Source organism: Pagrus major, chromosome 1, assembly GCF_040436345.1.
Source record: "Pagrus major chromosome 1, Pma_NU_1.0".
NCBI lineage: Eukaryota > Metazoa > Chordata > Actinopteri > Spariformes > Sparidae > Pagrus > Pagrus major.
The window spans coordinates 22473221-22500116 of record NC_133215.1 but is presented as its reverse complement, the minus strand read 5'-3'; the positions used below and the strand labels follow the sequence as shown (position 1 = coordinate 22500116).

At 39.6% G+C, this 26896-nt stretch overlaps 1 protein-coding gene across 2 annotated transcripts; it reads left to right on the top strand.

Annotated features, from left to right (window-relative positions):
- Positions 1-994: 994 nt before the first annotated feature.
- On the top strand, positions 995-22594 carry cygb2 (cytoglobin 2). 2 transcript variants are annotated; one of them, XM_073469799.1, is made up of 4 exons: positions 995-1015; positions 7788-7912; positions 19551-19782; positions 22430-22594. In XM_073469799.1, the coding sequence occupies exons 1-4, from the start codon at positions 995-997 to the stop codon at positions 22592-22594; spliced, it is 543 nt and encodes a 180-aa protein (XP_073325900.1). The 2 variants fall into 2 exon arrangements, with proteins under 2 accessions (XP_073325900.1, XP_073325892.1); XM_073469791.1 differs by lacking the exon at positions 995-1015 and having other exon boundaries at positions 7713-7912.
- Positions 22595-26896: the final 4302 nt, after the last annotated feature.

Here is a 26896-nt window from a genome sequence, read left to right as displayed (position 1 = left end):
GGCTAAGTAGTCAGTTCCTGCACACATGAATAAGTCAACACTATAACAACGCAGGACTTAAACTCCAGTCTTCTGGGTGACTGAGCTGTGTTGTACATTTAGCCACCATGACCTGCTCCTATGAAGTTATTGGCACTCTTTGTATGCTACGTCATATTACATCATCTGACTTTCTGGAAGAAAGGTGGAAAAGTTAGCCTGTAGAGCTTTCTGCTAGACAGCCCTTGATGGCAAAAACTTCCTCTATGCTTGTTTTAAAATAAATAAATAAATAAATACATTTAGGCTTTAGCAACACACACATCTACCTGATGAAATGTTTTGCTGATGGTTAGAGATTTCCTCCCAGAACCTCCGTATAGTGGATTTTAATTAAAATCAACAGTAGGTGGGTTGCCTATATATGCATTTTTAGTAAATAACCCATTGACCTTATTGAGATAGGCATTTTGTCTTGTCATAGCAGGGAAAACACAGGTGTACCTAATTACAATCAGATTAAACTTAACCAGATGCTCTGAAACTGGGAAGCCCAAAGAGATTGCAGTCATCATTAATGTAGCTAATTACACCTGCATTTTCTCAATTATCCTTTTGACAATTAGCATCTTACTCACAGCAGCTTGTTTTCCATTTGATTGGTCTATCTCTTCTCATGTGATTGATTTCTCACTGTATGTTATTGAATTTCTTTTCTTTTTAAAGTCAGCTCTATAATAAACTTACCGATGCTTGATTTAACAATAAACTAACAAGATGTTATTGATATTTTGGATACATAATTCCTCTTTTAAATGCCATTGTATTTCTACAACAAATCATTTGATGTGACAATGACACACAGTCTCCCTTTCTCCTGCAGCTCTGTGCATTTATCTGTGTTTTTAGGTGGATTAGTCATTTTTAGCAGGGTTAAATGGTGGCTCTGCGCTAACTGTAAGTGGCCACAAGATGGAGCCAGAGAATGGCTTTTGACTGAAGTGATGCAGTTGTCATGGTGAGGATCCCTGGGAAGGTTAGGCCTACCTTTGATTGCAAAGATAAATGATAAATTGTGCTAAAGGAGCCCAGATGAGGTTTGGTGTTTGACATGATTTATTCAAAGTCTGTGGGAAATCAAACCAGTCATTGTCTATGAAGATTTTCAGTCATTCAGGTAAGTCTTTTATACTGAGTTAAAATACAAAACAGAAAATTAAAAGTTAGCAGCAAACACAAGCTAGTTAGCTGAGCTAGCCTGATGCTAGGCCAAATGCTCCATGTGAAATGTCACAGATGTAACCCTAAAGGGGCTATAGGCAAGAATTTACGTTAAAAACGTTAAAAAATGAACTAAAATTGTCAACAGAATGTGAATAAATAGCCATTTTGACATTTGAGGTCTATGTATTGTGTTCCTGAGATATCTGCTGAACTCAGCATGCTAACCAGCTAGCCCTGGCCCATCCCAGTCTAAAGTTAATAGTAACAGCTACAGTTAACGGTTACTTTAGTAATATGCTGCCCCCTATTTGTTGAGTATGAATTTGACAATTGGCCAATTCTTACATACTGCACCTTTTATGAGTATGAGTATGATTATGATTATTTTTAGTAGTAGTAGTAGTAGTAGTATTGCTATTATCTTTCTTTATGTGTCTGCTTGTCCTTTGTTTGCCTGTACACTTAGTTATATTTCTCTGTGTTTTAACTGTGTTTTCTGATGACTGATGATCACTGCCCTTTAATGCAACTTTAAAATCATAATGCCTTGTGATTGTGATTGTCTTTTTACTATATTTCATTCCATGAGTACACATTATTACCAGTTAAATACACATAGGTTTGTATGATTTCCCTTGCAGCTTTATACATTTGTAAATTTAAAATTCAAAGACAACTTTCAAGTTACATTTTCAGCTGGTAACTGAAAGTGGATAATAGCACATCTTAGTTTAAGCCACCTTTAACTTTTGTTTTTTTTTGTTTTTTTTTTAAGTAAATCATCATACCATTTTACCTTACATGACCTTATTAGACAAATAAATTGGCAAACACAAAATTACCTTAATGATATCTGAAATGCAGCAGACAGTAGAGGGCAGCAGTGGTAAAGGTAAAGCTTTGCTCACCTCCAGCTTGACAGATCCAGTTGAGGTTACTGGTCCACTTGCCTATGCATTTGTTAATCACATATTCACATATACTATTTAACAGATGCACTGTATTTAACACATCAAAACTATAATTCATTCAGTTTTTAAACTCATTATAGTCAAAGTGATTTTTGTCAGAGGTCTGAGGTGTGAATATTTTCTGTCTTTGCTGTCCATTGGTCCTCATATACTCTCCCTTTATGCTCACTCACATTATTACTTCATATATGAACCAGTTATGGGTTGCCACACAGATCAGTCACTAAATAGTAGACTGAGCATATTTCTTTCTCAATCTTATGACAAATACAGAGCACTGGCATAGCTTGACTGACAGATGCAAGACGTCTGAGTGAGTAATTTCATCTTGTCTTGACGAGTGACAGAGTGACACCCTTTGGTGTGGTGCTTTCTGCAAAATGCTGTGACAGCTCCATCTCTCAATTGTTGGCTTCTCCAGTCGCCTCTGTGGCATAATAGACCTGTCATCAGCATCGTCCTCCACCATCTCTCTTCTGCTTTTGTCTAGACAGCAGTTTATCAAACATCTCCATTTTTCCATCCCCCCTCTTTTTTTGAAAGCAGAGATAAGGAATGTCAAATGTGACGTTTTCAATACCACAGTGCCAGATTGGATAGAGATAAATGTTTGACCTCCCTGGGCACTGTCTTCGGTTTTCTGCACGATAAATAAATTGGTGAGCTCTCTTGGATCTCATTCGAAAATCTTCATCTTAATATGCAATTCTGTCTGTTGTTGAGTTCTTATTTTCTTCCCTGGGGCATAATGATTTCAACCATTTCTAAAACAACCATTTCTTCTACCGTAGAATTAAGTGTCACTCCTCTTTTGTTTTAGCTTGTCCTTTTCTTATGGTCATTTCTAATTGTCCAAAGAAAGCAGATTTCTACTGGAAACAGCTGAAATAGTCTGAACCCACTTGCAGATGTTTTCCTTTCTTTCAGGACTCAATAGACCCCAGCTGGGCCATCGCTATTACTGAGGACACTGAGGTCATGTCCACTGTATCTTTCAAGGATTTACGGCGTTTTAGCATGCTGGTGAGGCTCAGTTTGTATTACACATTGTGGTTAATTTGTGGGCTGATTCCAGTTTTTATAGTCTCTTTTTGTATTATTATTTATATATTTAAAAAAAAAAAAAAAAAAGATTTAGACAAATAATTTCAACTTTTCAGAGACTCAAAGTTTGATATGTAATGTCATTGGAAGATAGAAAGGGCTGAATACAAAACACAGGATTTGTAATGACTGTCGTTTTGGAGATGAGTATAATGAATTACAGAGAAAGGTACCTGCCTAAGCATAGTTTGAATTAAATTTGTTATTACAGTTGGAGAAGCTAAAAGTTATTTGTAAACTAGGTGTTTTTTTGAATGTCCCTCCTTTGTTTAAATAATATTTGTTGTATTTTGGCCAAGCTGTGCGCATTTTTTTTGTTTGTTATTGTATGTCTTGTTTGTGCTCCATACCATTTGATCATCGTCTTGAGTCACATAAATAAATTAAATCAAATGAAATCACATGAAATGTAAAAAAATAAATAAATAAGAAGAAATTATTGAACAAGAATGAGATCTTTTGCAGGCACAATTTGGTTGTGATGTAATGACAATAAAATTTGAAGGATTAAAAAACAGTGACATATTTTGATCATATAGCAGCCAGTGCTCAGACAATAATTGCATTCTGATTTCCTTTCCTTCCCCAGGCTGTCCTCAGCTTCCTCTTTACCAGTCTGCAGCAATGTCCAGAGAGAGTTTGTGGAGAAGCAGAGCCTTCTCATCGCGGCAAACTGTATGTAAACTTTGTCTGTACAGAACATCTCTATTTCTGAGGCTGTGCCCTCTGACCAATGCAGCTGCATCTCTTCAACATAAGTAGCTATAATTTCCTCCCCCCCAATTTTTTATTCGGCTTTTTGGCATGGCATTTAAAAGCATTTATATCACCACGGCATGTAAGGGAAAACCGTGGATAGAGAAAAAGAAAGAAAAATTATAATGCAAAGCAGTTATATCAGAAAAGAATGATCAAAAGTGAACATTTAAAAAGATCCTTACATATCTTGGGTATCAACATCGATGTATGGTAATTTTGAGGTCAACACCCATTTTGAGAGAACAACAGAAACAAAATAAATAGATCAGCTTCAATGGCTGAAAATGGAAACTGACTATAAACAATAACAGAGTCAGTGAAACCAAACACAGTCAGGAAGAGCTAAAATATTATTGAAGTTACAGAGAGGTATGAGTTATTTGATTCTGATTTTATTCCATGACGAACATCACAAATAGCAAAGGCAGTCTTTCCTAGACCAGTTCTGGTTCGGGGCTCCCGGAACATTAAACCCAGTCACTAGAGCGTATTAGATATGGAGTGCTGGAGCAGCAAAGATGAGATATAAGTTGGCAATTTTCCAACAAATTTGTAACAGTACCAGTGGTTATTACATCTGTCAGACAGGGGAGACCAACCAACTTTACCATATAGAAAGCAGTGGTGAACCTGAGGGCAGAGTGGTAAATGAAATCTAGCAGACTCAGAGGGGAGGCAGCAGCATGTCGACATTTGAAACCCACATAATCTAAATCTGAGATGAAAAAGGGTGCAACAAAATAGTTTTTACAAGTCAGAGGGGAGCTGCTTCTGTTTATGTACAACAGGCCAAGTATCTGTCACAGTTTACCTACAAGGTTTTCTATTTCTAAATTCAAATGTCTTATCAAACCAGATACCAACATTTTTAGGTTCTTTGACCCTTTTGATAGCAGAGAAATGCATATTATTATCAGCTAACTCCCCGAATCTGGACAATGGCATACATTTTCTTTATTTTGTCATTCATTTAAGGTTGATAAAGGCATCTTGCAGTGCATAAACCTCATTAATTGATTTTTTTTTTTCATTTTGGGGCAGAAGAACACACACAACACTGACATCCCATCATAAAGCTAAGGTAGCTATAATCAATATTTTTCTAACAATAGATAAGATGACTCTGTGTAATGTGAAAGAGGTCTGTAATGACTGTAATGACAAACCAACAGAGAATTATCATCTCACTGTGCAGTTCCTCTCGGCCCAACTGAGCATTAAAGCATATTTCAAGTCATTGTTTTCATTTTCTGGCCCACAACCTGTTCTTTCAAACTGAAACCTACGTTATCTGCAACCTCCAGAAGTGGTTTGAGCAATCCTGTTTCAGTCTTTCTTAATTGTGACTTGGATGCATTTACATCTTGTAAGTAATAGGAGGCCATATCCACCAAAGCTCTTTTTTCCCAGTTGAAAGCAGCAGGCGCTCTTCTGAAATTGCCCAGCTGGGTGTGCTTGAGAGCCCTCTGGAGGCGCAGCGTTTTTTCAGCTGAGACACTTATCCACAATATCCATATGGAATATCCACAAAAGTATTGTATTGTAAATACATAGCAAATTTTCGCAGATATTTTGTGTTATCTACAAATACAGAAGGTATAAGTCGGCACAAGGTGAAGTACTTGGTCTAGCCCTTGCTGTGGCTCAGTGGCGGACTCAGGATGTATGAGGGGTAGGGGTGAAAAAATAAAAATTGCACCAGCTGTATGTGGTGGGGCACCAGCATGCAGAAAGTTGTGATATACAGTATCTGTGGTGAATAGAGGACACTTCACCACATTTTGTCCACTGGAAAGGCACCCTTAAGGGCACTTTATTACATTTTGTCTGCTGGGAGGGCACCCTAGAGAGCACTTTATCATGTTTTACCTACCATATGGGCATCCAAGAGGGCACTCTGCAGTGTTTATTTTGAACATGCGGGCAGCAGGGGGGCCCCCCCCTGAGTTGACCAGTGCTGTGGATGAAGGGAAGGCTGAAATATGTAGGGAGAGTAGACGGTATATGGATTAATGAGATTATGTGGGTGAGGAAATATCTGAAGTGTTGATGAAGGTTCTCAGTCATCCAGGTCATGGTAAATCTAGATGCTGTATCGTAGGCAACTGGACAACTGGACTTGTTTCAGTTTCTTGAAACTTCAAGTCCAGTTGCCCACGATACAGCACCTAGATAAATATCTGAAGTGTTCCTCCAGGCATTATTTTTCATATTGATACTGTTGTAGATTGGGGATGTCATGTGGTACAGATGGATACTCAGAGACCAGCAGTATTAGTCCATATATAAATATATTAATTTATTAATAATCCATTTTTGTCACTAATCAGCACATGTACCTCCACTGTGATTGGATGGTTCAGTGAAAAGTGACAAGCTCAGTGTTTTTCAACTCTCTGCGACCCCCCCAAAAAACTGTGCAGCTATCAGCGCAGAATAGACACTCTGCACCTCAACTCAACTTAATTTTATTTATATAGGCCACAATCACAAATCACATTACACCAGGGGGGCTGTCAAGAGTCAAGTGTCTCACAACATCTGTCCTTTCGCCTCATTACCCTGCTGGCATTACCCTGCACCATAGCGTAAATACTCAGCACTCCTGCTGCAAACAAAGAAAATACACAGCCCTTTGTTGGACACACCAGCACCAAAGTATAGTTATTTGATCCACTGTTATCAAAATAATTAATTAAAGTAACTTTAAAAGAGTACTACTTTGAACTAATTTGACAGAATCAGCTAGACAAACAACTGTATCATCTGCGTAATATCGAATTTTGTGTCAAAATTGAAGTATTTTGGACTTTTCCTGAAAGAATGTATCTAATAATAATTATGTCTTTCATACATGTATTTTGATGTTGATGTTTGGATTTACAAACAGAAAAAAAGTCAGAAAAATAGACAAATACAGTTATACTGTACATTCAATATCTCACTCGATGTGTCAATATGTGCACTCAGACAATGTGTGTGTGTGTTGGAGGGGTGTTATCAGAGACCCTTGACACTATTTCTCTCTCTCTCTCTCTCTCTCTCTCTCCCTATTTACCTCCAGATCTCTCCACCTCCCTCCCTCCCTCCCTCCCTCTCTCTCTCTTTCTGTTTTTCTCCCCACCCCGCTCTCATTCCATCAGGTCCTCACAACACACACACCACAGCCTCCGAACGCCTCATCTCCTCCACCAGAGCGAGAGGATCAGAGAGAGGGAGAATAGAAGTGACGGGAGAACAACAGCAGCATCACCAACAAGCATCTCCCTCACTGGGGGAGAGAGGGAGAAAGAGGAGGAGAGAGGAGTGGGAAGAGTGAGGAGAAAAGAGCAGAGAAAGAGCAAAACAGTGAGGGAAATAAGTTTTTAGTTGGAGGGAGGATAAGCGAGGGAGAGTTTGGAGTGAGAGAGCGTGGTGGGTGGCAGTGGGGGGATTGGGAGCTTCATTTTCCCTTTTCTGTTATCGGTTGTGAGCGCTGCCTGCCTCCTCTCTTCTCCTTCTCCCCTCCTCCTCCTCCTCCTCCTCTTCTTCCTCCTCTCTGCTCCTCTTCTCATCCTGACTCTCCCCCCAGCTCCCGCCGTGGGGTCTCAGCTCTCCGTCTCCCTCCCCCCCTCCCTTGCTCCCTACCTCCCCCGGGCCCTCCTGGGAGCCTCCGGGCTACTGCGCCGCGGGAGGATGTCTCGCAGGGAGTCTCCGCCACCGCCCTCGCCACCTCCACCTCCGCAGCTGCTGGGTTTGCGGAGAGGAGAGGTGGAGTGCGACGATCGTCCGGAGCGTGCGGAGCCACTGTCTGATGCCGAGAGGGAGGTCATCCAGGACACGTGGGGGCACGTCTACAAGAACTGTGAGGATGTGGGGGTGACTGTGCTCATCAGGTGAGTTCTGTCAAAAGGTGATAGCAGAGGATTTTGTTTCAGTGTGTGTAAACTTTGAAACTATAGAGGAGTGAAGACATTGTTTACAGATCAAGATGCTTTAGTTTAAGGCTGTGTGTTGTAACACTGTCAGTACAATTTCCATGCTGTTTGAGCTTTGTGTGTCTGTAGATGCTTTATTCTCAGTGAATCTTGGCACTTTTTATCCTACTAATCTGTGATCAATTCCCCATCCAGTGCATCCTTAATTAGTGGTTGGAAAGTAAAGCAATAGGAACATTCATCTTATTTACCTTTTGTCTTTGGCATTCTTTTGTTTTAGAATTATTCTTTGTATTTGCATTTATCACATAATGAAGGACACGTGAAGGCAAAGAAAAAGAGGTGTTTTCAACGACAGCAAAGGTTTCACTATAATAAAGCAAAACTATGCCTCTGTGAGGGGAGGATTGCTATATATAAGGTTTTTCTCAGCAACCTTCTCCTCTTTTGTTGCTGGTGAATATCCAAGAAATACAGAGACGGAGTGCAAATGTGGTGAGAAGTGACCAATGGCCAAAAATGTTTCGTGCAGCATTTAAAATGTCAGAAAAACAATATAGATCACCTAAAACATTAAGCTTATAGCAATAGTAACATTTGATATAAACTTGCGAAATTTGATTTAATCCATCAAATAGAAAATAAATAACCTGACAGTATTAATAGAAACTCAGGCAGTGTTTTAATTTGAATTGAAGTACTTCTTTTCTCTGTCTTTCACCAAACACCCACCTAAATTTAAAGCTGCTGTAAGTAATATTTTCCTTATTAGAATAAGAGTTAAACAGCTCCATATTCCAACAGTATTTACTGTTATAGAGAAAAACTCTTCTTGTATCCCTGGCCACTTTACCCAATCAGGACAAAGAACTCCATAAAGAGGCGGTCCTGTCTGATCATGAACGTGCAGAGAGCAGGATCCTACTGTTTGCTGCTGTGTCTGGTGATTACTGCTCTGTGGTTATGTGGTGCGAGAGAGGAGGGATGGGATTGCTAACTGCAAAAGGAAGTTAGCTTAAACAGTGACATAGCTTACAGAATATACGCTTTCCGTAAAGTCCTACCAAGTTCCTGCTGAACAGTGTTGGGCTGTGTGGCGACTTAACTGTAGTAGCCACAGTCAGAAATAAAGTTCCCAAACAACTTTTCTTTTATGCAAATTGTATAAATTAATGATCACAAAACACTCAAAGTGTCAAGTCAAAGTGCAGTGAAAAATGAATGACTCTAGAAGTAAATTATTCTTGTATCAGTCATGTTTGTTGGGAGCCAGCAGGAAGTATGGAAGGATTTTCCATCTTGGAACATAGCGACTGTTTTGAATTAGACTGAAGTTCTTCCAAGATTTTTGTCCTCACCTTATGATGACTCTCATCTTATCTCAACCAGCTGTGACCTCAACCTCAACACCATCATTTTCAATTGTACGCAGACCTCATCTCAAGAATTACCACTTGAACATGATCAGTTTTATTTCAATTAGTTTGGACAATTGCTGCACTTCTGGCCATGACCCTGCTGTGATTATTAATTGTGCACCAAAACCAAACCCAGGGTGATGATTTGCTGTGTACAGAGATGCACGTTATACATTTTTTGGAATTGAACAACTCCAGACGTATAACAAACACACACACACACACACACACACACACCACACACACACACCACACACACACACACACACACACACACACACACACAGAAAAGAGAAATTAATAGTCTCAGTTTTTATGTATAATAATTAATGTGTCTTTGCAACAGTTACTGACATGTTATGTAGGAAACCCAGTGCCAGTTATAATGGAGGCACCATTTTGCACACACATGCATGCACGCACGCACGCACGCACGCACGCACGCACGCACGCACGCACGCACGCACGCACGCACACACACACACACACACACACACACACACACACCATGTTCTGTACCCATTCCCTCAACCTCTCACCAATAACTGAACTGTGACAAGTGTAGGGATGGAGGGAACATCACATTCCTCTCTCATTAAGATACTGAAGAGATACTCCATAGTTCACTGCTCCTCTCACTACAGTGTGACAAGACACCCAGTGTCTTTGAGAAAGCGAGGTTGAATTTGTACCTTGTGCACATTTAGAGTCATCTTGGGTAAAATTCACGTGTAGAAGACGGCTTATGCCTCATAAATTTTCATCCTGGAAAATGCTGTAAGCGCGTTGTTCTTATATTATTCACAGCTGTTGCTCAGCCATTGCTACTGTCTTCTTAAGTTGTCACAACATATCCATAACCATAAAATCAAACATTTTCTCCAAGAGCCTAATCTTCAACAGGCAGTAATTCTCGGGGAAGCTTCACTGCAAAGTGTTGCAGACCAACTGGATGAAACACGACTTGACTGTGGTTTTCCTGCTTCGTTTCATGTTTTTCTCTCATATTATATCAAAGAGGAAAGACTTGATTCATTTGAATGTCCCCAGCTAAACTGTCTCAGTGTTACTCTAAGAAAGCCCTTAAGGGTCTGTTGAAATGGACAGCGACATGTAGTCAAGGAGACTGATGTGAGTGAGACAAACTGATTTTCGGTTTGGGGTGACGAGAATCCCTGAGGGAGAGGCTGGAGGGGCCAGAGAGCATCTTTTGTGCATGTGTGTGTGTGTCTTGTGCTCTTATCTGTGGATGACAGCAACAAGCTTTGGCACTTTAATGTCTCCCTCCATGCCTCGCTATCTGTTCTTTCCTCTGTCACTCCCTTCAAATTTCTCATATATCTTTCTTTCCCTAATTTGCCCTATTTTCCCCTCGCTTGATGAAAAGATGACATTTGTCTTCCTTCCAAATCTCAATCGGCTGAGATGACAATCAAAATCAATTATGTCAAAGCTACCGAAAACATTACATATCGAGGAATTTGTTTGATGACTCTGCTGTTGATACATATTGTCAACCTAGAGCTTCTCGTAGATAAGTAGCGACAGGGCATACATAATGTCTTAAAGGAGCAATTTGTAGAATATGGCCAGAAATTTAGTTAAAAACCTTAAAAAATTGAATCAAAATAATGTGAAGAGACAAGAGTTGCCATCATGTCGAAAAACTCTATGTTCTGGGTTGCAGAGATGTCTAATGAAGTAACCATGCTAACCAGCTAGCCCCAGCACGTCCTGTCTCATAATACCACTTTGTATCTCAAGAGGCAATAGTGTAATAGCCCTCCGTAGTTTCAGCTGGTAGATATATGTCAGCTTTTAGTAGCTGAAATAAATCCTCAATTCACAGAGTAAGATTTGAAAATCTTCTGGCTTTAAGCACTGTTCTTCTGTCCCTGCCTGCCGTGTCTTATCATCCACCCAAAGTCATAGTCTTGGTCAGAGCTGCTGTAAATCACTTCCATACTGGATCCCCAGTTCTCAAACCGACCTCAGACCTTGGAGGCTGTATTCAGTCCCAGTTCAGTGTCCAGCCGCGTTCACTCTCATGTCACACTGCCAAATCCAGTTGAGCTGAGCCCCGTCACTGGTGGTAATTCCCCTTTGATCCGAGGTCCCAGTCCAGGCAAACTCAAGGGCCCATGACTCCATAGTTAACTGAGCTATGAGTTAATTAGCCAACTACAGCCAACAGCTAGCAAAGAGCAGCCGTTGTCGGTTGCTCTGGTGATATGCTGCCCTTTTTGGAGAAGCCTTTGAATTCTGTCAGTATTTTTCAAATTACACCTTTAATGATACATTTTGTAAATGCTTGCCAAGAGCTTTTCTGAAAAAGTTGTTAACGAATAGTTACACATTTTGGGGAATTTGCTCATTAGCTTTCTTGCTGAGGGTACATCACTTACATACAGTATCTATAGACTGGAAACAAGGGGAAACAGTCAGTCTGTCTCTGTTCAAGGGGAACAAAATCCACCTCTAAAGCTCATTACTTAACATGTTTTATGTTGTTTGGTGAGTCCGTAAAAAACTGATGTGTAAAAACACAAAGTGGGGACTGTTTGTTGGCTTGGAGCAGTATCTGCCTGAACTCCTCTTGTTGTCTGACAACTACACGGTGACACCAAGAGTCCAGGAAGTTATGCTATACCTTTAGTGCTAGAAGGTTGATTTTGTTTGGTTACCTGTTTCCCCCATTTCCTGTCTTAATGCTAAGCTAAGATAAGCTGCTGGCTATAGCTTCATATTTACTGACAAGAGAGTGGTATCAATCTTCTCATCCAAAAAAGTGTCAATATTCTTTCAAGAAATTTCTCATTGCCAACTGTATGGACATTGATATTTTGAATTTAAATCCTGAACAATTAATCAGTCATTCAGTTTAGCAAATGGTTAAAAAAAAAAAAGAAAAAAAGAAAATCACCATCAGTGACCAGAGTCGACGTGATGCCTTCACATTGCTTATGTCTGACCAGCAGTCCCAAACCGAAGGATTTACATTCATATAAAACAGAAAAACATGTGGCATGTTTGTTTGATAAAAGACTTAAATGCTAAATATATTATCTAAATTGTTGTCAAGTAATTTGTAGTATATTTATGTAATATACTAATTGATTTGACGGATCTCCGCACTTTATTATTCTGTCTCTGTGTGGTGCATAAACATTGTGATTATCAACAGTTGGCTGGCAGTTCCTCAGTTACCTAACATAACCTGAGGCTAACAAGGGGTCAGAGACTTGCACGGTTGAGATCAGTACTCAACATCCCCCATGTGAACATGGATTTGCATTTTCATGTCAATCCATCTGCCTGGATGCATGGAGAGAATAGACAGTCACAATAGCCTCAGTTGATCTCACCAATGCGTACAAATGCAATTGCACCAAAGAGTGAGAGCACCCCAGGCATCAGAAGAACGGTGCATATGGCTGCTTTGAATACAATCAAACCCTGCATACATTCACTCAGACAGTACTGTTATAATGATGGTGTTGATGGGAGGATTCAAACGCCAAACACAGAATAATTATGTCTAAGTTTGTGTGTCTCTGAAATTCCCTGTCTTATACAACTCTACTTTGCAATCCATCTTGGATTTTGTAGAAAATCTCAAGCATGACAGAAAAAATCTACATATCCAATTTATCTAACATTATAATTGTTGACATCTTCCACATTTATTTCAATGTAGCACCATAGTTAGCTGTTCTCTAGTATAGCAACATCTGATAACATGAACTGAATGTGCCATTCATGTAGCTTGACTATTTGAAACAGATGATAAAATTAAAGCTTTTTCCAGCTTCCCTCTTAAAGGGACCCTGTGGAACTCCTGTATTGTTCTGGAAACTTGTAGTTAGTTTATGTTAGCAGACTTGATTACTAACCTGACCCGAGTCCTTCATGAAAATATATATATATATATATATATATATATATATATATATATATATAGATAGATAGATAGATAGATAGATAGATAGATAGATATATATATAGATAGATAGATATAGATAGATATATAGATATATAGATATATATATATTTTAATGATGTAATTCTCAAATATAAAACAAAAACAAAAAGCAATCAAACAAAAAAACACAAAAAAGACACAAGAAAACTAATACCTCACATAAACCTGTGTTCTATGTGAAAGCACTGTTAATATTTTCTCACATTAGAAAGCAACAGATGCATTAACTGTTACTTATATAGATGCAATATAAATAATATAATGTATATAGATAAGATAGAGGAAATTGTTTACAATTATGCTATTGGCTATGCCAGGTTGTACACCGTGCACATCACTACTTTCAGTTAAATACCAACAACAACAACTTGCTGACAATGTTAACATCCTAAAATTCACCATCTGAGTTTAGCTTGTTGCATGCTAAGATTAGCTAATTATCATCTACAAAAAAAACCCAACATTATTATTTGGCTCCTCTTGCGACCATGAATATCTGAACAAAATTTTATGGCAGTAACATTGAGTAGTTGTCAATATATATATATATATATATATATTGAAATATATTTCATGCAAAACCAAAAACATCAACCTGCTGGTGGCCGTAGTGGAAAAGTCTGGGCATCACCAAAGTCATTGGGCAACATGAATTCTAAGGACAAAATTTCCTGGCAATACATCCAATAATTGTTGATACAGTTCAGCTGATAGTAGGTCTGCTAAAATCAGGATTAAACTGGATATTTTTATTTGTCAATGATAAAGCTAGCAGTATGGAGTAACAGAGCTTGCTGTTTCAAAAAGACGTCCTTACAGTTCCAGCTCAAGGTTGTTCATAGTGCTTGAAATAATTATAAAAACACTTCAAATCTAATCAAAGTGTGATTAACAAGCCCCAGTAATGGTGCTGCTTTGGCTTTGATGACTTCATTTAAATGCAGAGACAGGTGCAAGAAGGCACTCAGAGCTCTCCGAAGTACTAAACACCGGTACTCCACACACAGATAGACAAAATGTTCCTTATCATGCCTCTACAAGTCATTTTACAGTTCTGAAACATATGAAGGATCAGGGAGTCACATGACGTATTTTCCCATCATGTATCCCTACATTAAGAAAATACACTGCACACCACCCATCCTACCACTGCAGCAAAAAGGAAGAAAATATTACTGTATTTATCACTAAGAGAGACATACAGTCATAGTACATGCTGATGCTTTACTTTAAAGCGTCTTAATACTGTCTATTAACAGTATGTTGATGGAGGTGATTATAGACAGTTTAAATAATCCGATAATGAAATATCAGCCAAAAACAATTTTTTACAGCTTAATTTATTAAAAAATTGTATCCAAGATACAACTGAGTGGGCAATTTCTTGGTCACCTCAAACGAAGATGGCATCTCTGTACGGCAAATTCTTGTTACTTATCAGCTGACACAGTGGATACACCGATACTGATATATTAGCAATAAGCTAATATTAGCCAATATATTGGATTTATCTTTATTTAAAGGTGAAATATTATGCTCACTTTCACTTCTACTTTGGGGGACTACTACAATAGATTTGCATGCTCTAATGTTAAAAAAACATTTCTTCGTGTCCAGTGCTGCAGCACTTTATTCACCCTCTGTCTGAAATGCTCTGTTTGATGTTAAGGTCTGTGACAGAAGGTAAACTATAATAGGGAGTGTATCTATGTTCCCAAGGGCCCATGTTTCCATGGTCATATGTTCCCAAAGTTCTGTTCCCAGGGTCCTAAGTTCCCAAAGTCCTTTGTTTATAGGGTCTTATATTTCCAGTGCCCTATGTTCCCATGGTCCAAAGTTCTTAAGGTCCTATGTTCCCAAAGTTCTATGTTTACAGGGTCATACGTTCCCAGGTTCCTAAGAGCCCAAGGTCCAATGTTCCCAAGGCTCGATGTTCCCAGGATCCTATCTTCCCAGTATCTTATGTTCACATGGTCCTACTTTCACAGGTTACTATGATCCTATTGTCCTTTGTTCCTATGATCCTAAGTTCCCAATGTCCTTTTCCCAGAGCCCTATGTTCCCAGGGTCATATGTTCCCTGGGTTCTATGTTCTAGGGGTTCTATATCCTAAGGGTCCTATGTTTCCAGTGTCCTTTATTCCCAGGGCCCTAAATTCCCAAGGTCCTGTTCCCAGGGTCCTATATTCCCAGTTCAATATACTGCGAACAGACATTAACAAACCTATTGTATTTGGGTCAAATAACCCTGACCCTAGAGCTAGAGAACCCAGGACCCTGAGAACATGAGACCCAGGGAGAGCACAAATGTAGAACATAAGACCATGTGCACATAGGCAAGCCCTTCACTCCAGCCTCCACACCCTCGTGCAAATAGTTACTAGGGATACTGGGCTGCATTATTTACAAGCCATAGGGTACAGGTGTTGAATACCAACTCTGGATCGCAAAAGGTTTATCGGCCAATTCGGGATATTGTTAAACTGTTCAGATTTGCAGAGTCACAGTGTTTTTTTGCACAACTTCTTTGGTCATACAGTAAGTCAAGTTAAATGATCAGGAACTAAACTCCAGATGAGTCTGTTTGACCTCTCAAACTGGCTTGTTTTAAGTGAATATACTTCCTACAATATTGGTAAACCATTCAAATCTTAAACTCTGAGGGTCATGACATCCAACTCTGAAGGGTGATAGGGACTGTTGGATGCTGAAAGAACAGATCAAGAAAAAGGTCCCTAGTGCCTGGTGATGTGCCTGTTGCATATACTATTTTAATGTACTGTAAAAACCATGGCTTGCCTAGAGGGGATTCATTATTTATCATTCTGACACAAGAAGACAGCCACAAACAGAAGAACCTTTTTTTTTCCTTCACAGAAAACATCAGAGCAGCACTGTGTTTTCTTAAAGCGCTGCAGTTAACTTTCATGTTTGTTTAAGCAGAACAAGAGCTACTAGAAAGTCTATATTATTCCTGTCACCAAGGAAGAGTGTGTACGTATTGTGACAGCTGGTAGAGCCAAGCGAGGAGTGCTAAAGGCAAGCTGAGCCTTTGTAGGCCTAGCATGACATAGGATCTGGGGGATGTGGATGTAGCGTAGCAGGGCCGCCGAGGGCCAAACTCCAACTGAGGAATAACTGTACTAGAAATTCTAGTCAGCTGGAGCGCTGACAAGATTTAAAGTGGGTCAGAGCAGAAGTGTGTGTGTGTGTGTGTGCACATGTAAATCCATCTGTTTTGTGTTTGTTTGTCCTTCTGTAAATTTCTAAAGATCTGTGTTAACAATAATACTTTGCATTGTTGTCCGTGAGGACTGACAATACTTTGTCAAATATTTCACATACCCCTTAAGCTAAGCTCGTGGAAACTTTCTTATTGCCTTGGCATACTCTCTCCTCTCTCACTGAGCTGCTGTGAGCTCACAGTCGGCTGTGATGAAAGCTGTCAAACCCCTGAGTCATAACAAATCTTCGTAAGTAGAATCCCACAAGACAATTTACATTTTCTTTGTTTATCGCTCCTCTTACATCTACCAGGGTGGTTTAACAATGGGATTTACTACATCTGCACCTAAAATAACTGGTTGTACACACTGGATAGACCTCAAAACAAAATCCAGGCGCACCAGAGATAAGTGTGATTTTCTTTTTTTTTTTGTTGGGCAACAACTGAAGCATTTTCTCAGGTTAGTGAGAAGATGTGAGGACAGGTTAGCTATACATCTTTAGTTGTATTTTACGTAATTACCCTCAACTAAACTATACTAGGGTCACTTTAAGTCACACTAATAGGATAGCAGTAGGATTGGTGCTGTCTGTCTGTCTGTCACTACTTCAATCCAAACTGTTTCCACATTTGAAGTTTTTAATCTGTTTATAGCTGAGCCTTCAGTAGTGTGTCTTTCAGGTTGATGCACTCGCGCAAACAGCACCAGGCAGGCTTGTAAATTAAACTCCACTCCTCGGCACACCTGCATCCAATTACCACTCAAAGGGCCCGATCAATCTTAACTATCAGGGCCTCGTGAGCACTGCTGCAGCATTCTGCCAGGAACCTCCTGTCACGCGGATGGTGCAGAGGTGGATTACATACCTCACAGACATGAGAAGACGTGAATTATGTTTGTGTGTTTGTGAACAACATGTCTGTCAAAAACCTACTTGGGAAAAAAATCACAAGTGATTGATTAGAAATTATGTCATCTGTGCATTTAAAGGCTTCAGGCTGACATGTCTTAGACTTAATTGATTTCTGGGGTAAGTGTTTCAAGCATGAGCCTCCACATGCTTTGATCAAATGTTGTGATGTACGCATGGTTGTAATTATGATAGATTTTTACTGGCTTTATTGTAGGCTTCTAATGGGATTTGTCTCAGTTAAGCCTAATAGATGTCAAAGCTGTCTTGTTGGGTATTTTTGCCAACAACAATTCAAGAATGAATAGTATCAACAGTGTTCAGCGAAAACGTGTTTTTTGTTTGTATAATGTGTTTGTAGTTGTGATGCTTCACTGCCTCTCTTATCTTTTCTTCAGGTTTTTAGATTTCGTCTTACTTCTTACATTCTTCACAAAAAATCATCCAGAAACACAATACACAACCAGGAAATTATACACAGCAGGAGCATTTCCCTCTGCTCATTTCTACTTTCTCTATTCATTTCTCTCTTTTTTCACTGCAACCTAGCAAAAGCAACCAAAACAAGAAAATTTGAATCATAAGCTATTATTTGAATTATGGCATATTGTCATGTCTCCAGACATCCATGTTAGATATCTGCTCTAAGCACTACTACCACTAGTCTCTATTCTAAAAAGGGACAGGATTTAATAAAGTTTACCAGTTGTATTTATTTTTTTGTCATCTTGTCTTTAATGGTTAATTGTTTTCAGTGGAGACATGAATTTGAAATATGGTGGGAGACAGGATTGTGGCATGCAGCGAAGGTTTCCAGCTGGCACTGAATCAAGGAAATAGCAGATCTAGGTTGTGTTATTTTCGTTTTTTTTTTTTTTTTTTTACAGATCTATCTTAGTTCCACAGGGTCTTTATTAATCACAAGAATGTGCACATTTCACATTGGAGGGTTATACTCAGGAAGAAATAACGAATCTCTCTTAGATGAGTTAGTTTCCCGTTTAGAAAAGATTAATTAAATGCCCTTCCTTAATACTAAAATCAAAGCACATGTCCTTGGATTTAATTCTGCTTCTGTTGTAGGATTTTATCGTAAGATTAGAATTGAAAAGAGTTGTAGAGGAGCGTTCTGTCTGGCAACGACTCAGGTATCAGCATCCAACCGTAACGTATCAGAGCTGCAGTTCAGATTCTCTGCTGAACCAGTCCAAGAATAACTGCTTACAGCCATGCTAGTAGCTCCTTTGGGAGAGTGTATGTAGACACAGTGTGCTTTAAGCTAAATGCTAATAATGCCTGCTTTAGTGTGTTAACATTCTAACGTTAGCCCTTAACACAGACATACAGACAAACAAGTACAGCTTAGGTTGATGGTAATGTCATAATGAAACAAAAGTTCCCAGACAAATGACCTGATGGTGGTGCTAGCAGAAAAGTCAGAGAAAAAAAAGTTCCAGTTCATCCTGAGGGGAACATGAATGTGTGTACAAAATGTCATGGCAGTCCATCCAATAGTTGTTCAAACATTTCACTCAGTGCAACAAATGTATCAAGTCTTAAGGGTTCATCCTCTGGGGACCATTAATGTAGAACATGTTGCGCCAGGCCTCTGGGCACCATGGGTATTTGTACCAAATGTCATGACAATCTCTAAAATGCTAGTCAAATTACTGGCAGTAGAGGAAAAGTCTAACATGCCAACGTTTCCTAAATAGAATTAAACGCAGCTCTAAGGCCGATGGAAATGTCCTTGGTTTTGCAGGTTTTTGGTTGTAAAGCATAGTATAAGTATAAGCATACCTTTTTTACCTGATGATGGTACCAGACGAGAGGCCAGGGGATCAGTAAAGTTCTTTGTCGCTGCAGTTTCTCAATAAGACATTTTCATGATTCATCCTCTGGGGACCATGAATTGCTGTAAAACTTGCCATCTAATGTTAAAATATTCAGTCTGGACCAAAGTGGTGAACCAACCAATGCCTGCATGGCTAAGAAGGCGATTTTTCTCTCTTTTTTTCTTCTACAATCTAAAGTGATCTGAAATGTGTTTGCCTTCTTAGGTTCTTCATCAACTTCCCATCAGCCAAACAGTACTTCAGCCAGTTCCAGGACATGGAGGATCCAGAGGAGATGGAGAGAAGCAGCCAACTTCGGCACCATGCCCGCAGGGTGATGAACGCCATCAATACTGTTGTGGAGAACCTCCATGACCCAGAGAAGGTGTCATCAGTGCTGGCTCTGGTGGGAAAGGCCCATGCTATCAAACACAAGGTGGAACCCATGTACTTCAAGGTAACTGCAAGGAACAATCCACTGTCTGTGTTGTTTCATTGGGAGGAGATGTGTTGTTTTCTGGTTGTGGACACTTGATTGGTTCAGACTGTGCTGTGAAAGAAAACTGTCACGAGCTCAAGTAGCACAGTGGAAGTATTTTCTTAAATGATCAGAATACCCTTTTAGTACCCCAGAGAAATTTTCTTATTACCAATCTAATATCACAGGGATATTATTCTACTGCCTATACATTTACTCAGGCCAACAAGTCATATTCCTGCTTTGTTCTTTTTTATTTATTACATCTCAAATGCAGTTATTGCTTGTTGGCACCTGTGTGCATAAATATATAAAGCTGTTATGAAGCCACATGTCTTGTCTACAGCAAGTCTAGAAATTATACTTTACTCAGGCCTAGTTCACACTTACACAACAAACTATGTCCGTCCAGAGGAGTATTTTAGCACCATTTCAAGAATATCTCCATCCATACAACACCCCTGAAAACACATATCTCGTGGTCATTCACCAACACTAGGCATGCGAATGCTGTTGTAAACAGAAAGCATATTGTGTACTCTGGTCGGTTGCTTAGCTACAGAACATACTCTGAAGGAAGCAAGGAAGTGTGACAAGTCTTCACAGAATCTTCCTGAATAATATAATTTTGTCAGCAAAACATTGTAGAAAGCCAATTTTGTCTCTTTCCCATGGTTGCATTACCAGCGTCTTCCTAAATATAACGTTAAACAATATAGCATCCATCCCATCTATGAACAAACTCGTTTACTCCAATATCATAACACTTCTTCCTCCTGTTTCTGCGTCATTGTTTCCAAAAATCTATGTTTCTGTCCATCCAGACATAAACATGAAAAACTGAGTTTCCTTATATCTTCTCCCTGGAAGGTGTTGTCCAAAAGGTCAAGTTTCACCAACCTAAAATGCCGTTTATGTGTGAACATAAGGCCAAAAAGCATTGAAAAACTCAGACATGCAGAATAAAGTGTATAAAGAGGTAGACAACATATTTCACCCCGAGCTTCTTCAGGTTTCCTTGAACACATATGTTCTGTATAATGTAAGAAGTAAAATGTAACCACATGACAGACATACTGCGTATACATGTCAAGTGGAATCAAAGCATGTATCTCAGCTACTTTCAAGAGTAACATAGAGTATAACAGGGGTACAAGCAGTGTTTGGAGGCACTTTCTGCATGAAAGTCTGAGATCTGTTGCAGTGATGCTGGATGTGGTTGGCTGTGGTCATCAGTGTGCTCTGTCCCAGCTGTAACCCCTGCAAGAGTGATGTCACACTGTACTCACAACTGACTGAATATAAATTAAAACTTTAAGAATAAAAACTACAGCCAGACATGAGAGCAGATCAGTATTTTATGCTGTGCAAATAGGTAGAAGTACAGAGAACAATGTAGCTTGTAGAGGCACAGAGTGAAATACAAACAAGAATTTATCCCATGACATGCGACAATTAAAGGAACAAATACCATATTACCATATAGGAGCCAATTATAAAAAATAAATAAAATAAAGCTGGTGCTAAAGCTGTCGAAGTTAATCAATCATTACAGTTCAGGGTGCCACTGTAGAAATGGTGCTGATTATCTGTCAGAAAGCGTATCATTGAAAATGTTTAAGACCCAGTCTTTAATTTAGACCATATGGTTGCCTAATTTTCAATGTGAAACTCCAATATGATTCCCTCTTCATCTGATTGAAGAGGGGCAGCATATGCTTCCTCCCTTCAAGTCTTTTGAATGTCGTCTGCAGTCGGTTCATCAATGCAGCTGTGAAGAGAACACATTGCCGCCTGTTAAGCATCCCTCTACTGGCTTCCGATTGCCTAATTTCAGATTTAATTGATCATTTTGTGAATAAATCATTAAATGGTTTAGTCTCACTGTGTATTCCCTGAACTCTCAACCCCATTTGCACAAGAATCCAAGGAGTATGGGATTTTATATGACCACTTGTTGTCACACGAAAGTAATCCCATATTTAGGTCACATGATAACAAGGCAACCATCTCTCCATGACAACTGAGATACTCCATAGGTGTTCAGATGTGGCCACCAAGAAAACGGATCTTGTGTAGAGAACCTCTTTGCCAAAATGCAGTTTGAGTCAATTATTGCCAGACAAAAGACGACAAAAGACAAAAATTGAGGGAGTTCTACATGTACCTGGTTCTCACAGACTGTACTACGGATAAATAATATTGTGTTTCATCGATGCCTTTGCTCAGCTACCACATTTAAATCCACATCTCCCTCTTTTATTTTGCTCTCCCTTTATAATTTCTCCCTTTTCACTCCCCACCTGTGTTGTCCTCTCTCTGTTTTTGTCATTTTCATTCCCATTGTATGGCCTGTCCACCCACTGCTTTCATGTTACACTGCTATCATTTTCAATTCTCGCCTGCCTCGCCCACTTTTCTGCAACAGTGAATTGAATTCTTTATTTCCACTGCTCCTCTCTCACTTTACCTACTGGATCTATTTCTCTGTTTAACTCCCTCTTCCTTCCACCTGCCATTATCTCGATCGCCACATATTCCCACACTTTTGCTCCTTCTGTCCCCCTATCATTCTCATACCACTGCCCATGTAAATTGAGTTTCTTTCTGTCCTACTTCTTCTCAGATCCTGAGCGGCGTAATGCTGGAGGTGTTGGCTGAAGATTTCCCAGAGTTCTTCACAGCAGAGGTGCAGATGGTGTGGACCAAACTGATGGGAGCAGTATACTGGCATGTGACAGGGGCCTACACAGATGTAGGCTGGCTCCAGGTCTCCAGCTCAGCGGTGTGAAGCGTTTGGAAGAAGAGGGGGTTAAAGGAGATTCAATTGCAAGGAGTTGCAAGGAGGATGGTTTCACAGACATGGATAAGATTAACGTGGTAATCCGTGCTACTCTGTTCTTTATTTTGGTGACATTTTGGTGCTAAGCGTTCATTGCTGTGATGTCTCGACATCGCACTTTCCAGAGATCACTTGGACACCAAATAATGTAGCCAGGCGACATTTTACTTTACCCCTAAGTTAACTTTAGTTAATATAGGTGATGCTTTGGCCTGTGTTTTTAGCCACGGAGGGTATCACTGCTAATGCTAACTATCCAGTTCTGCTACTGTTTAGTTCAAGCAAACAACACATCACTGCCTGTGTGACATGGGATCTTCCTCATTGAAGAGCTACATTGTGCTTAGACAAGCAAATCCAAAAGCTTTAATAAACTGGTAGATTTAATCACAGTTCTGTTAATCAATTGACAATTGACCCTTCGCTAAACCCTGTCCCCCATTGTCACTGATGCTACACTGTAATTTATAGAAGTAAAGTAGACTATTGAATTTAAGTTGTACGCAAAAAAAAGTTTTAACAACTTAAAATGATTAGTCTACTTTACCTGGTAATTTTGAGTTAATCGATTCCCTCGATTTATCTTAGCAAGATCACTTTGTCAACTTCTACAGTGTCGGCCTGTCAAGCTTGTGAAAATACAATTTTACAATGATAAGGTGACTAGATTGGCCACTCAAAACTCACTTTTTGAAAACAGCCGTCTCTTGATTTCAAACAGATAACAACAAGTATTTAATCAACTTTTGCTAGCTAGCTAATTAATGTTAACTAAGGTGGTTATTTTGCAATGCTGCCTTCAACCAACACATTTGAACAAAAACCCTGTAAAAGGCTCTGATATAAGCACTTGAAGACTTCACAGCAGCTACATGATATTATGCTAAAATGCTAAAGCTAAGAAACAAAGAAGCTGTAGGCTACTGTTCTTATATTGTGGTGTAGCTAGTTTGTTCAAGTATTATGGTATAATATGATTAATGTTAGTGTGTAATACAACACAGTGTATGTGTCCATTGAATGGGGAACGTTCATAACCTGTAACAACACAAAGTTAGTTATTGATCTTCTCTGTGGTCTTGAGAGTAACACTGGGGTAGGTTATTGAGTAAGCTAGGTAGCCAGACATGCTAGCGTTTGCAGCTGATGTTTGAGCAGACAAACACACTACTACTCTCCTACACTGTTTAAACTTTTTGTCTTGCTGTTCTGGTTTTGGAGGGGTGATAGAAAAGGTGGGGAAAAAAACAACAACAAAAAATCACTTCCTTCCAAACTCTTGAGCACTGTACACATACCTGCCAACATTCGACTTTAAAATGTACAAAAAAAACCCCAATCAAAAGTCAACATCTAAAAAAAATTAACATTGTGAGAAAGTGTTTGAGGAGCCATTAACCCAAAAAGAAGAAGAGGGAGGATAAAATGATGCAGACACCCTGCTGAGGGGAGGCAAGGGGATGAACAAGTGTCATTAAAGGGGAAGGACCTTTTTCATCCTTTTCAGCAGCAAACTGAGTGGAGCGCAGAGACGAGTGACAAAAAAATTGAGACTCTTGTTAAATTTTATCACTATGAAATCAAATTAATAGGAGAAATTTCCAATCAGGAGCAAAGCCAGAGAAAGGGTTACAAAAGTCCTGCGAAAATCTGGAGTGTTGGCAGGTGTGCTGTACATTGCTCTAACTACAGCTTCGTGCACACTCATTGAGCATCCAAAGCTTGACAGGCCTGCTGTGCCTAGTTACAGATAAGCTAACCTTATGTTGGACAATCGCTGTTCAGGGTCAGGTTTTAGTGAACCGCCAGCTGTGGATGGCAGAAACAGACATTTATTTATGTGAAAGTGTTGCGGATTATGACTTTACAGAGTTCATTTCTGTGGAAACCTGCGGTGAGAGAAGCATCGTCTGGCTAAACCGCACAAATGAATAGACCTCATGATTTTCTGAAAGAGAGATTAAGAAATGTTTAGACAAGATTTTTAAGCTCTGAGAGGGGGGCAGTTAGTCGTTGAAGCCCCGGCTTTGAGACCATGGAGCTGCTGACTGTTAATAGATTCTCTTTGTGTCCTACTACAGTATATCCTCATGTTCGGGGCACTTACGCCTCTTTCTCTCTCTCTATTGATGCATTGCGTGCTCTTAATGTCTTGTTTAACTTTACAAAGGTGTTGTTTGTATTAGTGTACAGTGGGCAAGTGTGCATACTCTTCTGCCTTTGTTTACAACTCATTGACACGTCGATTTGTTGACTTGTTAAAGAGGGCTGTTTTTTCTTTGCTAAAAGTCTTGAACTAGCGGCAATGCTATCACTTTTTATTTGCCTATCACTGTCATTACAAAAATGCTTACAACACGGTGAAAGTGAGATGGAAAATATCAGCAGGTGGACACGATCAACTTCCACACATAGGCATGCCATAAGACCTCCCCTATGATAATATTTACAGGACTGTCGGTTAGTTTACGTCTTCAAAAACCCATCAGAGAGACGTGCTCCATTAAGGGCTTTAGAAAGTAACTCTGGAGGTCAACGAAAAACATGTCAGCTTAAGAAGTGCCATCAGTCGTTTCCTTTAGATCCAACTATCACAACCTATTTTCTCTCCACACTCATATACAGACATCACATTTAGTTTTCTGCCGCTCCTCGAACATGCTGCATACCGTCAAACTAACTCGACCTCCTCGTCTCGTCACCTGTGCTTCAGTAATCAGAGTCTCTGGGCCGCGTGAACTCCCACAAGCAGTCCCCATCTGCGAGTCTCTCTCAAGTCAATTCCCAAACATACACGGTAAATCTGTTTAGGACGGACATTTGATCCAATCTTCGGTTTGCATCTGCTCCAGTGACGTCCTGCATCTCCCATCTGACTCCCCTTGGCATCGGCATCTGGCATTAATGAGGAGGTAATGAGTCTCCTCTCCTCCTCATTTGGTCATTCATCTACTGTAACTTCCCATTGCCTCCATGAGGACCGCGCCACTGAGAACAAAAACAATTAAGACCAGACAGATGGTTATGAACCCGCCACGCCATGTCAGCCATTCACAACAATGCTCTCTAAAAATGTCTTTCATACAAATTAGTTTCAGCAGTTACATTGAAGAATAAATATTCGAAGCAAAATATTTATATGATGTTTTAAGTGACTTCCTTCACACATTCTGCCTTGAATTAGACCACTTAGACCTTTTCAGATCATACCAGCAAAAAATCACAGGTCCCTACCAGACAAACTGATTGAAATTTAATCAGCTGTGAAGAATATTGGTGAAACTAAAACAAAACGCAGAATATCCACTGCATGTTTCTGCAGTGTGCACACAAAAACACAAGATTGTGACTCCATTACAGCGACCATTGAAAGTCTAAATAACTGCTGGTCTGTTCAACTTAAGTCCCTGTCCACACATACACAGATATTTCTTAAAATGAATCTTTTTCCCTGCGCTTTGGCCTTTTTAAAGTTGCTTTTTAGCCATTGATGTTATCAAAAACAGGCATTCAATTAAACAAGGTTCTGTTTCTCCAAATCAGTCTAAATTAATTAATGCTCTGTTGTGCTGAGTGGTCACGGTCACCTCTCCAGTCCAGTGTCTGCTGCACAGTTTTGGTTTGTGGTTTTGTGATCAGATAGCCCCATTGGCTACAAAAATGCAGATGAAAGATTCAGTTGATATCACTTCAGTTGTACTCCGTACTCAATTATGATTTTAAAAGTAACTAAGTAGATTACATGGTGTGAAGCATACTTAAGTACGAGTCAAATTACAGACTTCAGAAATACAGGTACCTTGGGTTCAGGTACCCAAGAACAATAAAAGTACATGTACCAAAAAAATCACTTAATTACAGTAATTTGAGTAGTTGTAATTAGTAGGAGTAGTTTGTTTACTGAAGAAATCTATGTTTTAGGCCTATTGTTGATAGACATTGAAAGACGTAAATGGACATCGATAATACGGTGATGGAAGAGAGAGAGCTGCTGACAAAAAACATCATCCAAGGAGATCCTCTGCATTATCCGAAGATTTCTCTGCCTCGTTCGGTGTGTTTTCTGTGGCTAAACAATCGATCGGAGTATACAATCTGCTCCCTGTTTACAACAGCACGCGCGTGTTTACACGTGTGTTAGTATGGAGGGACATCACTCCTGAAGTAGTGCTAGGAAATAGTTTTTTTTGTTTTAAAACCGTGTTTCTAAAAGCACCCGTGTAGGTGTGGACGAGGCCTAAGTTTCCCCTG